The 15,733-nt window shown below is 52.7% G+C and overlaps 1 protein-coding gene across 2 annotated transcripts in view; it reads right to left on the reverse strand.

Annotated features, from left to right (window-relative positions):
- The window catches only part of C9H5orf22 (chromosome 9 C5orf22 homolog), a 42,211-nt gene that overhangs the window by 21,518 nt on the left and 4,960 nt on the right, over nucleotides 1-15,733 (reverse strand). For both annotated transcript variants that reach the window (XM_066579185.1, XM_066579184.1), the window contains exon 2: nucleotides 14,153-14,298. In XM_066579185.1, the coding sequence (XP_066435282.1) occupies nucleotides 14,153-14,298 (146 nt within the window). The remainder of the gene's footprint in view (nucleotides 1-14,152; nucleotides 14,299-15,733) is intronic.

Genomic DNA, 15,733 nt, shown 5'->3' on the forward strand with positions numbered 1-15,733 from the left:
CAGCCACCACTATTGTTCTCCTCTGTAGGTGAAAAAACAAACAATTACAAAACGGAAGATAAAACCTCCATCCGGATGTTGCCTTGGACTGTAGAACTGCAATGTAGCAGTAAAGCAACAGAAAAAAAAAAAAAAAATCGCAGCATATTCTAACATGTTTATAATATGACAGAAGAAAAAAAAAACCCACAAACACATGGAGCACGCTGCAAGGCTTCCACATGAATACAATCAGCCACACCGGGGGAGCGCTAATTTACCTGAAGCGATGGGAGGAGTTTAACAAAAACCAGCTGGCATCTGCGGGTAAAGCGCTCATCGGCGAGCATGATATCGGGCCGAGTGTTACAGCCTGGTATTGCGCTCGGCCGTGTGTAGGATGCTATTACACGAGTGCTAGCGACTGTCGCTGTGCTTACATTTGCAGATGCAGCCTGGCAATTACTCTGAGGGGGCCCATATATATCCATTGCATATGGATGGCATGTAGACACGCCGGCACAAAGTGACAGTGCGAAAAATACAAAGAATCCCCATGTGTACTGTGATGGTAGCATGCGTGTGATACGCTGTTATCCGCAGTACGTCGCCGCCACATGAGGCAGTACGCCGGGTCACCAGAATGTGGGGTTGTGGTAATCACTCTGAGCTACTGAATAACGTTAAGAAGTCATTCTTACCACAATAGGAAAACAAAACCTAAAAGAGGCAAAATTCGATTTCCTTATTGAATTCTACTTATTTTCGTATTCAATACATTATATGTAAAAAATACAATTCAACCAGCAAAAGCAGTTAATGATCTTTTGGTAAAACTACAACTCCCAGCATGCCCTTAAGGTCTGCATGTATCAGGGCATACTGGAAGTTCAACATACAGAGGACCGAGCAGTTGATGGAACGACAACTCCCAGCATGTCCTGACGGCTGCAGTTCCAGAGCATGCTGGGAGTTTTACTACCGCTGGGCTTTGTACAAATAACAATTGTTTGCCATGTCAGTGAGAAAAAAAATCTAACAAGAAATCTACAACTAAATTAATTTTTTAGCATGCAGACTGATAAAGGAGTCCCGGGTGCTGAACAGTCCCGATGGGGCGGAGGTGGGGGTCCGGCCGCTACTCTGAAAAAGGCATGATAGAGATCCAGCAGGACAATGCAGAGGAGCCGCGCAGAAGGACTCGGGGCAGAGTCAACACAACATGTGACTCACACTGCTAGGAGACCGGCATACTACAGTAATGGGCTCTCCTACCACTGGTGGGCGTGGGCAGGGTGTGGCATTAGTGGGCGGTTGTCACCTCACAGACGCGCTTAGCTCACGTCTGCTGAATGCAAGGGCTGGTTGCAAATAGTGACTAGGCTAAAAGTCTAGTAGCAATTTGCAAAGTCTCATGCGTACTGGTTACCATTTTGGTTGCCAATTGGAGCCCTTATAGGGGTACACTTAAAAAAAAATACTCAAAAAACTAACCTGCATAGTGACTACTGCTAAAGTAATAATGTCTGAGGAAAACTAGGACATAGTGGGAATAACTGAGACATGGTTGGATGAAAGCTGTAACTAGGCAGTTAAAGGGGTTGTCCCGCACCGAAACGTTTTTTTTTTTTCCAATAGCCCCCCCGTTCGGCGCGAGACAAACCCGATGCAGGGGTAAAAAAAAAAAAACGGATAGTACTTACCCGAATCCCCGCGCTGCGGCGACTTCTTACTTACCTTGCTAAGATGGCCGCCGGGATCTTCACCCACGGTGGACCGCAGGTCTTCTCCCATGGTGCACCGTGGGCTCTGTGCGTTCCATTGCCGATTCCAGCCTCCTGATTGGCTGAAATCGGCACGTGACGGGGCGGAGCTACGAGGAGCAGCTCTCCGGCACGAGTGGCCCCATTCAGAAGGGAGAAGACCGGACTGCGCAAGCGCGTCTAATCGGGCGATTAGACGCTGAAATTAGACGGCACCATGGAGACGGGGACACTAGCAATGGAGCAGGTAAGTGAATAACTTCTGTTTGGCTCATATTTAATGCACGATGTACATTACAAAGTGCATTAATATGGCCATACAGAAGTGTATAACCCCACTTGCTTTCGCGGGACAACCCCTTTAACTTTTAGGGTGGGCTCACACAAGGGCGGGGGGTGGAAGAAAAAACGCAAGATTTCCAAGGGATAAGCGCAGCTTCAAAAGCTTCGGCACTTAGCCATGGGTTTTGGAGCGGCTTTACTGCATGCTTTTCTGTTACGGTCGGTTCTCCCATAGAAAGAAGCGAGGCCGCAACGAAAAAAAAAAAATTGATATGCTGAGACCCGGGAATCCGCGACGCAGCGCCGGCTGATGCCGACTTTGCCGCAACGGACTGTCCGCCCCGTGTGCACGAGATTTTTGACAAATCTCGTCCACATGGCTGGCTAATCCCGGGATTAGCAGCCATAAGCAAATTTGCCACAGAGAAATTCCGCAGGGAATTTCAGTGGCAAATCCGCCCGGTGTGAACCCGGCCTGAGTTACAGTTTGTTCAGAAGGAATAAAAAAAAAAAAGGAGAGAGGGGAAGGGGTTTGCCTCTATGTAAACTCCTACTTAAAGCCTATAGTAAGAGGAAATATATGCGAATGGAATTATGGAACAATACCTCTGCAGCGCCACCTACTGGAAGGCATCATTCCTGCAAATTAATGTCACACTTTTTAAGATATATGTGAGGGAAACGAACATGTGGAGTTTATATGGAGGTAAAAACAATACTAAAATCCTCATAGGCCACCAAATATAACAAAAACCCCTGAAGATCTGTTACTGATGCAAATGAGGTAATTATTATGGGGGGCTTATACAATCCGGACATAAAAAGTGTGACGCTAAAACATGTGGATCTAAAAAAAGGTAACAAGTTTCTCTCAATAGCTAAATATAAATTACCTCACCCAGGTAATTTACAGGACCCAACTAGGGGGACAGCCATTAATATTGACCAACGGACCTGTCAGAATAACACAGATGAAGGGGACGCCTGGGAAATAGGGGCCTGAATATAATAAATAGTTGGGTATTTCGTCAGGGAGCCACAAAAATACTAGACTTCAGGAAGGCAAAGTTCGATCAGCTTAGAGATGCCCTTAACCTTTGTGACTGGGACATGGTCTTCAGAAATAAGAGTACAGACAAGAAATGGGGAATTGTTAATAGCATCTTAAATACCAAGTGTGAGCGGCTGATACCTTACATGGATAAAAGGGGTAGGATAGGAGAAAACCAATGTGGCTCAATAAAGATGGAAAAGGAGGCAAAAAAGTGCATTTCAACATCTAAAACAAGTAAATAGTGAAAAGGCACTAAAGAGCTATAAAAAAATCAATAAAAAAGGAAATAAAAGCAGAAAGGTTAGAAACAGAGATATTCATTGGCAAAGAGTAAAGCGAACCCGAAACGGTTATTCAACTATATAAACAGACAAGGATTAGAAGTGAAAGTGTTGGCCGTTTAAAACATAATGAGACAAAAATTGAAGAGGGTGATGAGGAGAAAGCAAATCTATAATCATTTTTCTCTGCAAGTACACTGGAAAAAAAATACTATGTCTTGTGAAATGCAGAATGATAAAGTAAACTCTCCATAAAATGTCGCAAGAAGTGCGGAGCTGCCTTAAAAAGATTAACCCTTTCTAATCCAATGTCGGGCCTGCCCCGACATCATTATTTCCCTCCACAGCTCCGATGTCGGGACAGGCCCGACACTGCAGTGCAGGAGTGCATCTGCACCCGATCGTCAGACACATCGAGGACCCCGAGAAGAAGGTAGAAAGGGTTTTTAACCCTTTCTGCCTTCTCCTTTACACATTACATAGCGCTCAATTAGCGCTATGTAATGCATAGAGATTCCAGCCGGCGATCATGTGACCCCCCGATGTCACCTGACCCCCAGCGGTCACATGAGCGCCGAGCCGGGAGCCTGCACCGTGGGGGTACCTGCTTACCTGACCGGCGTCTTCTGCATTCTCCTTCTGCCTCCCGGCTCGGCGATCATGTGACCGCCAGGTGCCACCTGACCCCAGCGGTCACATGATCGCCGAGTCGGGAGGCAGAGGAAGAATGCGGAAGACGCCGGACAGGTAAGCAGGCCCCTCCACGGTGCAGTGAGCACCTGCACCCTCCTGAACGCTGTCATTTCAGGAGGGTGCAGGGAAATTTATTTTTTCTCATCCATTCTCACCAGCTCCAATTTATTTTGAGCTGAGGAGAATGGATGAGAAAAAATAATTGGATTGGAAAGGGTTAAAATCGACTGTCCTGATGGCACAAACCCCTGGTGTCTAAGGGAATTAAGCAATGTTATACATAAACCATTGTTTCTTATATTTACAAAGGGACACAGTCATCGCCTTTCAGCCCCATAAACTAACCTGTATAGGCTTTTTTTTTTGCTGTACTACTTTTATTTTTTTTCAGACATTTCTTTTTTAAAGTTATTTTCTGCCGCCATCTTTCTCTGTTGACGTAGTTGTGAGAGGGCTCATTTCTTTGCAGGACGTCCTGTAGTTTACATTGTGCCATTTCGGAATACATACGACTTTTTAATCGCTTTTTATTGCATTTTTTCTGGGAGGCAGGGTGACTGAAAAAGTGTATTTCTGGCGTTCTTTAAACCTGTTTCCCTGAAAATAAGACATTACCTGAAAATAAGACATATCATGATTTTCCAGAATTTTTGAGGATGCAAAATGATTTTTCAGGCTTTTTGAGGATGCTTGAAATATAAGCCCTACTCCAAAATTAAGCCCTGCTAACAGTTAATTAAAAAAGTCAATTTAAAGAGTGTCCAGGCAGCTATACATGTAAAAAAGTTAAACCTTTTTGAACAAAAATATAAGACACTGTCTTATTTTCAGGGAAACATGTTACGTACTCTAATTGGGTCACCGTTACTAGTGGGTTACCACAAGGGGCAGTATTGGACTCTTTTTAAAAATATTGTTATAACCTTTTAGGATTGTACAGCAAAATATCAATATTTGCAGCCGATACAAAACTAGGTAAAGTAATGGACACAAGTGAGGACAGTATGTGGGCTCAAATTGATCTGGATAAGTTGGGGGCTTGGGGAAAAAGGGGCAAAATAGGTTTAACACTGATAAAAGAGGATTTTTACTCACCGTAAAATCTCTTTCTCGTCTCGTCATTGGGGGACACAGCAAAGACCGTGGGATATAGCTTCTGCCACTAGGAGGCGACACTAAGCACAAAAAGTTAGCTCCGCCCTCTGGCTATATCCCTCCTGCCGACAGCAGGCTAATCAGTTTGTCATGCCAGCAGTTGGAGTAGCCATGCGGGAACCGAGAGACAACAATAGTTAGCAATATGACACATCAACAAAATTTAACTGTAATGAAAAACACATGACCATGTGTGACTTACAGAATCCGGAGTCCGACCAGGACCACCACTGTGTCATATAAAGAAAGAGGGGTGGGTGCTGTGTCCCCCAATGACGAGACGAGAAAGAGATTTTACGGTGAGTAAAAATCCTCTTTTCTCGCTCGTGTCATTGGGGTACACAGCAAAGACCGTGGGACGTCCCACAGCCGTCCCCGAGGGTGGGTACAAAAATCATAAACGCATGCAGTCAGTTTACAGCCGTCTGTAAAACCCTTTTGACCTAGCAAGCGTCGGCTGATGCAAACGTATGCATCTGATAAAATTTAGAAAAAGGTGTGCAGGGATACCCAGGAAGCCGCCCTACACACTTGTGACACTGAGGCCCCGTGATTTACCGCCCATGAAGCCCCCAGTGCCCTGGCGGAGTGTGCCGTCACCGGAAACTGCGGTGTCTAACCTCTAACCCGGTAGGCCTCCACCACTGCCGAACGAAACCAGCGAGCAACTGTCACTTTTGATGCTGCAAGACCACGTCTCGGACCATCCGGTATCACAAACAGGGAACCCGAGCGCCGGAAGGACGCGGTCTGGTCCAAATACGTCCTCAGGCGTGGACTAGGTCTACGGTATGCAGAGCCCGTCCCCTAGGGTGAACAGTCTCTGGACACGATGGTAGTACAAGGTCTTCATTAATGTGGAAGGTTGACACCACCTTTGGGAGAAAAGACCGCACCGGTCACAGCACCACCCCATCCTGGTGAAAAACCGTAAAAGGTGGTTTTGCCGACAGAGCCTCAATCTCCGACACCCTGCGCGAAGAGGTAACCGCCACCAGGAAGGCAACCTCCCAGGACATCAGCCGCCGCGATATCTCCACTAATGGTTCAAACGGATGAGCCTGTATGGCATCCAGAACCCGTTTTAGGTCCCAGGGTGGCATCGGAGACCGAAAAGGCCGGAACCTATCCCTTAAGGGAGCTGAGGCTCAGGCCCAAGTCCAACCCGTCCTGGAGAAAAGACAAGGAGGCGAGCCAACGAGAAATGCCTCGGGTGTGCCCCCCTCTGCTCGCACCAGCGAAGGGATGTTTTCCACACCCGGTGATATGGTAAAAAATTCCATGCAGGAAAAAGTGTAATCCACGCTTGCCTGCAGAGCAAAATTTGTAATCCTCTCTATTTAGTCATATTTAAAATTGCCAGGTGTACCCATCTCTAACCAGACACGTATTGGCTGCACAGAGCCCTCGTCAGTGGTAGTGAAGTGAGCAAGCTGACAATACAGCACACCATATTCTAGTGTTTGTTCTTTGGAATTACCCGGTGAAATACTTTCAATGACGACGGCTTTCTAGCCCTAATCATTGTTGGAATAACTGGGTCTGAGAAACCCGTGCCCTCAGTACCGTGGCCTCCACCGCCACGCCGTCCAATGCCGCGTAGCCAAATTCTGGTGGTAGAGGGGACCCTGAGAGAGCAGATCTTTTCACAGGGGTACCACCAGGGCACGACTGCTACCAGGTCCACGAGTTCCGCATACCATGTTTCTTGCGGTCAATCTGGGACTAAGAGAATCACAGGTAGCCCTCCTTCCTGTTTCTCCAGAGCAGCCGGGAAATGAGGAGCTTGCGGGAAGACCTAGGGGTAATGACAACCCGTCCGGGGAGCCATTAGCGCATCTGCTGCTAGTGCTCTGGGATCCCTTGACCTGGCCAGCTAGGCTGGAAGCTTCTGTCTGAAGCGGGATGCCATCCGATCCAGTGACTCCTTTGCTGCAGGTCCCGCCCTGATGGCTTATGTAAGCCACCGCGGTCGCACTGGCATTCCCTCCAGCCGATGTGCAAAGAACTGCAAGGTCCGGACTACTGCTTGCAGCTCCAATACATTTATATAGAGACCGGATTCCTGCCTGGACCAGGTTCCTTGTGCCACCGGATCCCCCAGCGCGCACCCTCAGCCTGACATGCTGGCGTCTGTAGCCAGCACCTGCCATTGCAGGCGCAGGAACGACCTGCCCTGCTGAATGCGTGGCCAGTCCAACCATCACTGGAGTGACTGCTGAACCCCAGGTGGAATGCTTATCTTCCGATCGAGGGATCATGCCAACCCAAACTGGGCAAATGAAACCGCCTCAGAAAACGAGACCATTAGGCCCAAGACCTTCATTGCATGGCGGATCGCCACCAGTTGCCGTCATAGAAGGGACAGTACTTGCTTCTGCAGCAGCTGGTGTTTTGCCTCCGGGTGAGCCACTCGACCCAGAATCGTGTCGAAGCACATCCCCAGGTACACCATGCATTGTGCTGGCACAAGAGATGCCTCTTGTAATAAATCAGCCAGCCAAACCTGGAAGAGTGTCCAAGGCAATCTGCAGGCTCTCCAGGTTGTCCCGCTGGGTCGGGGCTTTACCAGGATGTCGTCCAGATATGGCATGGCAACGACCCCCCTGGAATGCACGAATGCCATTACTGCGGTTAAGACTCTTGTAAACACCCTGGGAGCTGTTGCCAGCCCGAAAAGCAACGCTGTGAACTGGAAACCATCCGATCCAGTGCCCGAATCGGAGGAAGCGCTGGTGCGCCTGATGAATGGGGATTTGTAAATATGCATCCTGGATATCTATCGAGGAAAGGAACTCCCCTGCCTCCAAGGATGCGATGACCGGTCGTACAGATTCCATGCGGAAATGACGAACCGCCACCAACTTGATCAATTTCTTTAGAGCCACAATCGGACAGACAGCCACCCTTTTCGGGGACCACCAAAGGATTAGTGTAGAACCCCGCACAGTGATGCTCGGGGAGAGCTTGCACCACCCCCTGCAAAATAGAGAGTGTGGACCGCCTTGAGGATAGCTGCTGCTTTCCCTGGGTCCCTCGGGGTTCTGGGCCGAAAAAAAGGGGGCGGACGTGTGGTTGCATCAGGAACTCTATTGCATAGCCCCTGGACACGACCTTCTGCACCCAGGTATCTGAGACATGAGTCGACCAGACCTGGCTGACCTAGAGAAGCCGACCCCCCACCCTATCCGGAAACAGGTGGGGGCAGTCCCTCATGCGGAGGGCTTTTGGAACTCTTCGTAGGCTGAGGCCCACGCCAAGAGACCTTGGTTTAAAGGGAGTCCTCTTCCTTTATACCCGCTCCTGCGGACCTTTCCTCTCCATCCTGCGAGAACTCGTTCGGCGACAGGGGCAAAAGTCTCTGCTGCGGCAAAAGCGAGCTCCTTTTACCCGTAGAAGTCAACGGGACCTGGGCCTCCCAGGCGGACATGCTGGCTGGGGGCCGCCATCTGACGAGAGCAAGAACATTCAGCTTAGAATGCCCGTTGACCCTCTGAGATGAGCCCGACTAGCTCGGCGCCAAAAAGGCGAGATCCTCCAAAGGGCATATTGATTAACGACCCCTTTGAAGAAGCATCTGCATCCCACGATTTTAAAAATAGGCTCCGGCAAGTTGCCATTGATGCTGCAGAGGCCCGAGCCACCTGTTTGGCTGCATCTGCTGTGCTGTGCCTGGCAAATTCCCGGGAGAAGCCCCTTCAAGGACTCCCCCTCGTAACCGTTTTGCCCAGTCAGTAATAGCCTTACTGACCCGGGAAGAGGCAAACACAGGCTTAAGAGCCGACCTAACCGCCTCGAAAACGGTCTTCGCCAACGCCTCGACCTTTCGATCCTTGAAATCCGTGAGATAGGAGGACTCCGCCGTAGGCAGCATAATAGGCTTAGCCAGGCGAGAGATAGGCGAATCAACTAGCGGTGGGATCGACTACTTCTCCTAACTTTTGCGAGAAGAGGTATTTCCCGTCCAAGTAACCAAACTTGGAAGGAACGCTTATCCCGGTGCCTTCCACTCCTTAGATAGGACCTTGTCAAAGGCCTCATGGGCAGGAAAGGTCTTCAGGAAGTGTCTGGGCTGCCTAAAAGAAAAGGATCCCAGACGCCTGTGGCTCTTGCTCAGTGAGCTGAAACGTATCCCCTAAGCTCTCCACCATCGCCGAAAATCTAAGGACCTGATCCTCCTCCATGACAAAGTCTGAGGAGGAGTCAAACCAATCCTCGTCCGAACAGACCTTCTCTGTCGATGATCGACGCGACCTCGTACCCGAGGAGCGCAAAACGGCGAGGAGGATGGAGACCGTGAGGACCGCCGTGAGTCCGGGGGCCTGTCCCGTCTTCGCCGACGGCCGCGCTGCGAGCCATCTCTGTTTCTCTCACATGAACCGGAAGCGTCCTGTGCCAACTTCTCCAAAATCGCACCAGACGCCCGAGTGAGGATCGACCCTGCAAGGGACAAGGAGCGGGCCCACTCCAGCTCGGCCATAAATGGGGGCTGAACGGGGGAGGGGTGCTTTGCACTGTCACTTGTTTCGCTGGGGAGCAGTCTCTACAAAATAGCTCAGCCTGTCCGCATGCGAACTCTAGGTTACGGCGTGAGCAAGCCAAGCGCGTTGCTCTTGCTGTCCCTGGTCCAGCCTTCAGAACTCTGAGGTCGGACATGGTGCTGGGATTTTGACCTGGCAAAAAGCTGCAAACTATCCTCCTCTATGCCAACCGCCGGCAGGAGGGATGAGCAGCAAGAGGGGGAAGATCGCCGCCAGGCAGCTTACCCTGGGTCCTTGTCGAGGTCCGGGGAGCCGCTGAGTCGAGAGCCTGCAGATGCTGAAGAGGCCTCCTGGAACTTTGACTTGTACTGCACACCAGCCTGAGCAAGCACAGCAGCAAGGAGTGGAGGCGCAGGGCGGTCTCAATCTTTGGCGCGCTGTCTCCCAATATGCTGCTTCACCACATCATCCCTCCTCACAATCCTTGAGAGGGAGGGAGGAAGGGAGGGGCCGGAGAGGGGCACCGTGCATCCCAAAGAGGCCACGCCCCCTACGCGCGGCGCCGCGAAGCCACGCCCCCTACGCAGCTAAGCCACGCCCCCTACGCTGCGTCCCGCGAAGCCACGCCCCCCATGCGTGCTAGGGCGTGGTCAAGTCGTAGCCACGCCCCCCATCAGTCCAGAGTGTTGCTGCCGCGCCCAGGGCTGCACAGAGGCCCCCTATTGTGCCCCATATGCTGCAGGAGTGCCCCCAATTGCCAGGAGCCAAAGCCCGGGCGGCACTATGTCAATGCGCTGTGCTACTAAGGTGCCTCGCCGGGACACCACCGCGTGTAGCCATACCAACTCAGCATGCTCGTGCCCTGATACCAGCACCAGAACACCACCAGGTAAGCCATCACCCAGAAACAGCCCCCCGCGCTGCCTGCTAGCTCAAAGGGAGCAGAGGGAGAGATTAACCTGCCAGCCGCTGCACTATAATATGGGCACACTAGCGCTTACCCTACGCCATGCCGCGACATACGGGGAGAGCCAAGGGAGGGGGGAAGGGAAGGTCGCCAGCGCATACTCACCTCTTGCGTCCTTGCTGGTGGAAATAGCGGCTCCCCAGTTCCAGCAGCCTACCCCTGTAACATCGCCTGCCCATGGGAAGGGGATGCGGACCTCTGCACCAAACATGGGGGGCTCTCGCTGGCGGGCTACATGCAGATATATATGATCCGGATGGGCCACCTTTTCTTCTGAGGCGGGCCGGGCAAGAAGCAACCTGGACAAACCCGAGGTTGTTCGCCCTCCTCTCCGTTCGGGTTTGATGGGGAGCGTCCTGCCTCTCCGTCTAACCCTGGCCCTTAAAACTAGCCCTAACGGGCACGACCGTCCTCCTACGAGACACTAAGCTAAAAACTGATTAGCCTGCTGTCGGCAGGAGGGATATAGCCAGAGGGCGGAGCTAACTTTTTGTGCTTAGTGTCGCCTCCTAGTGGCAGAAGCTATATCCCACGGTCTTTGCTGTGTACCCCAATGACACGAGCGAGAAACTAAGATTATACACATGGGCAGGGAAATACGAGATCACACGCTAAATGGAAAACCATTGGGAAACACCGACATGGAAAAGAACTTGAGGATTTTAGTTAACCGTAAAGCCTCCTGCACACGGGCGGAAATTCCGCGGCGTCCCCGTAGAATTTCCGTCCGTACGCGCCTGCATAAGATTGCATTACAATACGCAATCCTATGCAGACGGCCGCGATTTGTCTGTGCGAAATCCCGCGCAGAAAACAAACCGCGGCATACTCTAATTCTGTGCGGGGCTCGCAGAGCCCCACTTCCGGGCCTCTAGCTCCGCTCTGCGCATGCGCCGGCTGCCCGGCAGATGAAAGATCCGGGGCCGCGGGAGCAGGTGAGTGACGCGCTGCTCTCTGCCGGGGCTCGGCTCAGGTCCCGCTGCAAGAATTGTCGCAGCCGGATCCGACCCAGCCGTCTGCAGGCGGCCTGAAGTTAACTGGAGCAGCCAGCGTCAGGCCAGTGACAACCCATCTGCACATTATGCTGACGACGCTCAGGGCAGTTTCTGGTTTCATCTCGGCTGCCCTGTGTGGGGGGTCTTACCCTAAAGTGTTGAGATTCTGACTCCACAATGTAAAATAGTTACATTAATTGGTTGAGAAGGCGAGCAGCAAACTAAAGGGATTATTGCAGAATCTGACCCGCACGATATGATAAGTCTGACCGGTGGTCTCACTACGGAGACCCTCACTGATCCCAGCTGTTTGTTCTCTGCTCACTCTTGAATTCTTCTTTTTTTGTTCACCTAGCTTAAACTCACAAATATACCCCTCCCCCCCTAGTACTTTCCTGTGGCTGTATTAAAACAGAAAAAAATAAAAACATTCAAAAGTCAAATAAAATGACAGCAGAAAATTGCAGCTTATCAATAGAAGTGTAATTACACAACACATTTAAAACGCGTTAAAGGCGACGACTGAAAGCGTTCTACAATTAGAGATGCACCGGCGTCAGACAGAACAGAGAATGAATCTTCAGTCAATTTGGATATTTCTTTCTAAGTGAAACCCCCCCATGTTTACACCGGGGCCAGAGCACGCAACGCCCAATGTCATCACCGGGGCCGGAGCACGCAACACCCAATGTCGTCACCGGGGCCGGAGCACGCAACACCCAATGTCGTCACCGGGGCCGGAGCACGCAACACCCAATGTCGTCACCGGGGCCGGAGCACGCAACACCCAATGTCGTCGCCGGGGCCGGAGCACACAACGCCCAATGTCGTCACCGGGGCCGGAGCACGTAACGCCCAATGTCGTCACCGGGGCCGGAGCACGTAACGCCCAATGTCGTCACCGGGGGCCAGAGCACGCAACGCCCAAAGTCGTCACCGGGGCCGGAGCACGCAACGCCCAATGTCGTCACCGGGGCCAGAGCACGCAACGCCCAATGTCGTCACCGGGGCAGGAGCACGCAACGCCCAATGTCGTCACCGGGGCAGGAGCACGCAACGCCCAATGTCGTCACCGGGGCAGGAGCACGCAACGCCCAATGTCGTCACCGGGGCCGGAGCACGCAACGCCCAATGTCGTCACCGGGGCCGGAGCACGCAACGCCCAATGTCGTCACCGGGGCCGGAGCACGCAACGCCCAATGTCGTCACCGGGGCCGGAGCACGCAACGCCCAATGTCGTCACCGGGGCCGGAGCACGCAACGCCCAATGTCGTCACCGGAGCACGTAACGCCCAATGTCGTCACCGGGGCCGGAGCACGTAACGCCCAATGTCGTCACCGGGGCCGGAGCACGAAACGCCCAATGTCGTCACCGGGGGCCGGAGCACGCAACGCCCAATGTCGTCACCGGGGGCCGGAGCACGCAACGCCCAATGTCGTCACCGGGGGCCGGAGCACGCAACGCCCAATGTCGTCACCGGGGGCCGGAGCACGCAACGCCCAAAGTCGTCACCGGGGCCGGAGCACGCAACGCCCAATGTCGTCACCGGGGCCGGAGCACGCAACGCCCAATGTCGTCACCGGGGCCGGAGCACGCAACGCCCAATGTCGTCACCGGGGCCGGAGCACGCAACGCCCAATGTCGTCACCGGGGCCGGAGCACGCAACGCCCAATGTCGTCACCGGGGCCGGAGCACGCAACGCCCAATGTCGTCACCGGGGCCGGAGCACGCAACGCCCAATGTCGTCACCGGGGCCGGAGAACGCAACGCCCAATGTCGTCACCGAGGCCGGAGAACGCAACGCCCAATGTCGTCACCGGGGCAGGAGCACGCAACGCCCAATGTGGTCACTGGGGCCGGAGCACGTAACACCCAATGTCGTCACTGGGGCCGGAGCACGTAACATCCAATGTGGTCACTGGGGCCGGAGCACGTAACACCCAATGTCGTCACTGGGGCCGGAGCACGTAACATCCAATGTGGTCACTGGGGCCGGAGTCGTCACCAGGGCCGGAGCACGTGGGTGCCATGCGATACTTACCATTGAAAACAATGCAAGACACTTTGTGGTCCTGCGGCGCAGGTAAAAGCCACCCCGCAGGATCCGCGGCACAGTTGTTGTGTCAGCTGTGGGTGTGCCGCGGATCGGACGGCTTCCATTGACTTCGATGGAAGCCATCCATGCGGGAATCTGCATAAAATGGAGCATGCTGCGATTTTCCCCCGCGCGTCCGGAAAAAAAAAATGACATCCGCATGCTTTTAATTCTTTTGTGGACGCTAATGCATCCCTATGGGTGGCTTGATTTGCAGATCTCCCGCAAATCAAATGCGCCTGTGGACATTGGGCCTTCCTCTACAAACAGGCAGCCAGGTTTTCTCCACTGCCGCCCGGGTTAGATCTATGATAAGCTATACATGCCCACTTACTACAAGGCAATCATAACCCCCTGAGGAATACACGCCGTAACCAGTAATAATATGAAGAGCGCGCGGCTCACCTGAACAAGGCCTCCTTGTTGAACACGGTGTCTGCAGGCATATTTACTGGTATCAGGAGATCGGGATGAGAATCAAGATGAATGAAGCTAATGTTACTGGCAGGCAAGTGCTTCGATCCAATAGCCCGATAGATAAATGGCAGCACCTGCGGAGACACAAAGAAGACGATTTGTGCTCAGACAGTAATCTGCAGCGGCGCACAGAGCCGGTTACACATCAGCATGTCCGGGCTCAGCAACACAAACACTCCGAGGCCGAGGAGGAAAACACAACCTGGCTATTCTGTGGGGACATGATCAGTAATTCTGTATCTCTATCGCCGGCTCACACAACTGGATGGCGATACGCTGCAAACGAGTCGCGTTCTACCAGTGGATGAAACTACGTAGGCCACGTTGTTACTCGCGCATGTTCAGCGTATTTTACATGAACGGTCCTACACGGGTTTCTTCACTTTAAAAGAAAAAAAAATCCTTCTCATGTCTCCTACATGCGTAAAAGATGCAGCACATACGCAATGTAATTACGCACGCACTGCGTTTCATACACACCCATAGAGGACAATAGGGGTCTGAAGCATTGTGATAGAACACGTTGCGCTCTGTACTTTACGATAAACACAAGTGCCAGCGGAACAATGAAAATCAATGTACTTTATTCAACACCATTTACTGGGTATTATGCACGTGTAATACACCATGCGTGATACATCTGTGGGAGCCCGGCCTTAGGAGTGTGCGCGCGCGATACATTCGTGGGACCCCAGCCGTAGGAGTGTGTGTGTGTGTGCGATACATCCGTGGGAGCCCGGCCTTAGGAGGGAGTGTGAGTGTGTGTGTGTACGATACATCCGTGGGAGCCGGCCTTAGGAGGGAGGGAGGGTGTGTGTGTGTGTGTGTGTGTGTGTTACATCCATGGGAGCCCAGCCTTAGGAGGGTGTGTGCGCGCGATACATCCGTCGGAGCCCGGCCTTAGGAGGGTGTGTGAGTGTGTGTGTGTACGATACATCCGTCGGAGCCCGGCCTTAGGAGGGTGTGGGTGGGTGTGTGTGTACGATACATCCGTGGGAGCCGGCCTTAGGAGGGTGTGTGAGTGTGTGTACGATACATCCGTGGGAGCCGGCCTTAGGAGGGTGTGTGAGTGTGTGTGTGTACGATACATCCGTGGGAGCCGGCCTTAGGAGGGAGGGAGTGAGTGAGTGAGTGAGTTACATCCGTGGGAGCCGGCCTTAGGAGGGTGTGTGAGTCCGCGATACATCCGTGGGAGCTCGGCCTTAGGAGGGTGTGCGCGCGCGCGATATATCCGTGGGAGCCCCGCTTTAGGAGGGTGTGTGCGCGCGCGATACATCCGTGGGAGCCCCGCCTTAGGAGGGTGTGTGCGCGCGCGATACATCCGTGGGAGCCCCGCCTTAGGAGGGTGTGTGTGTGTGTGCGCGATACATCCGTGGGAGCCCCGCCTTAGGAGGGTGTGTGTGTGTGTGCGCGATACATCCGTGGGAGCCCCGCCTTAGGAGGGTGTGTGTGTGTGTGCGCGATACATCCGTCGGAGCCCGGCCTTAGGAGGGTGTGGGTGGGTGGGTG

The sequence above is a fragment of the Eleutherodactylus coqui genome, chromosome 9 (genome assembly GCF_035609145.1).
Source record: "Eleutherodactylus coqui strain aEleCoq1 chromosome 9, aEleCoq1.hap1, whole genome shotgun sequence".
Classification (NCBI taxonomy): Eukaryota; Metazoa; Chordata; class Amphibia; order Anura; family Eleutherodactylidae; genus Eleutherodactylus; species Eleutherodactylus coqui.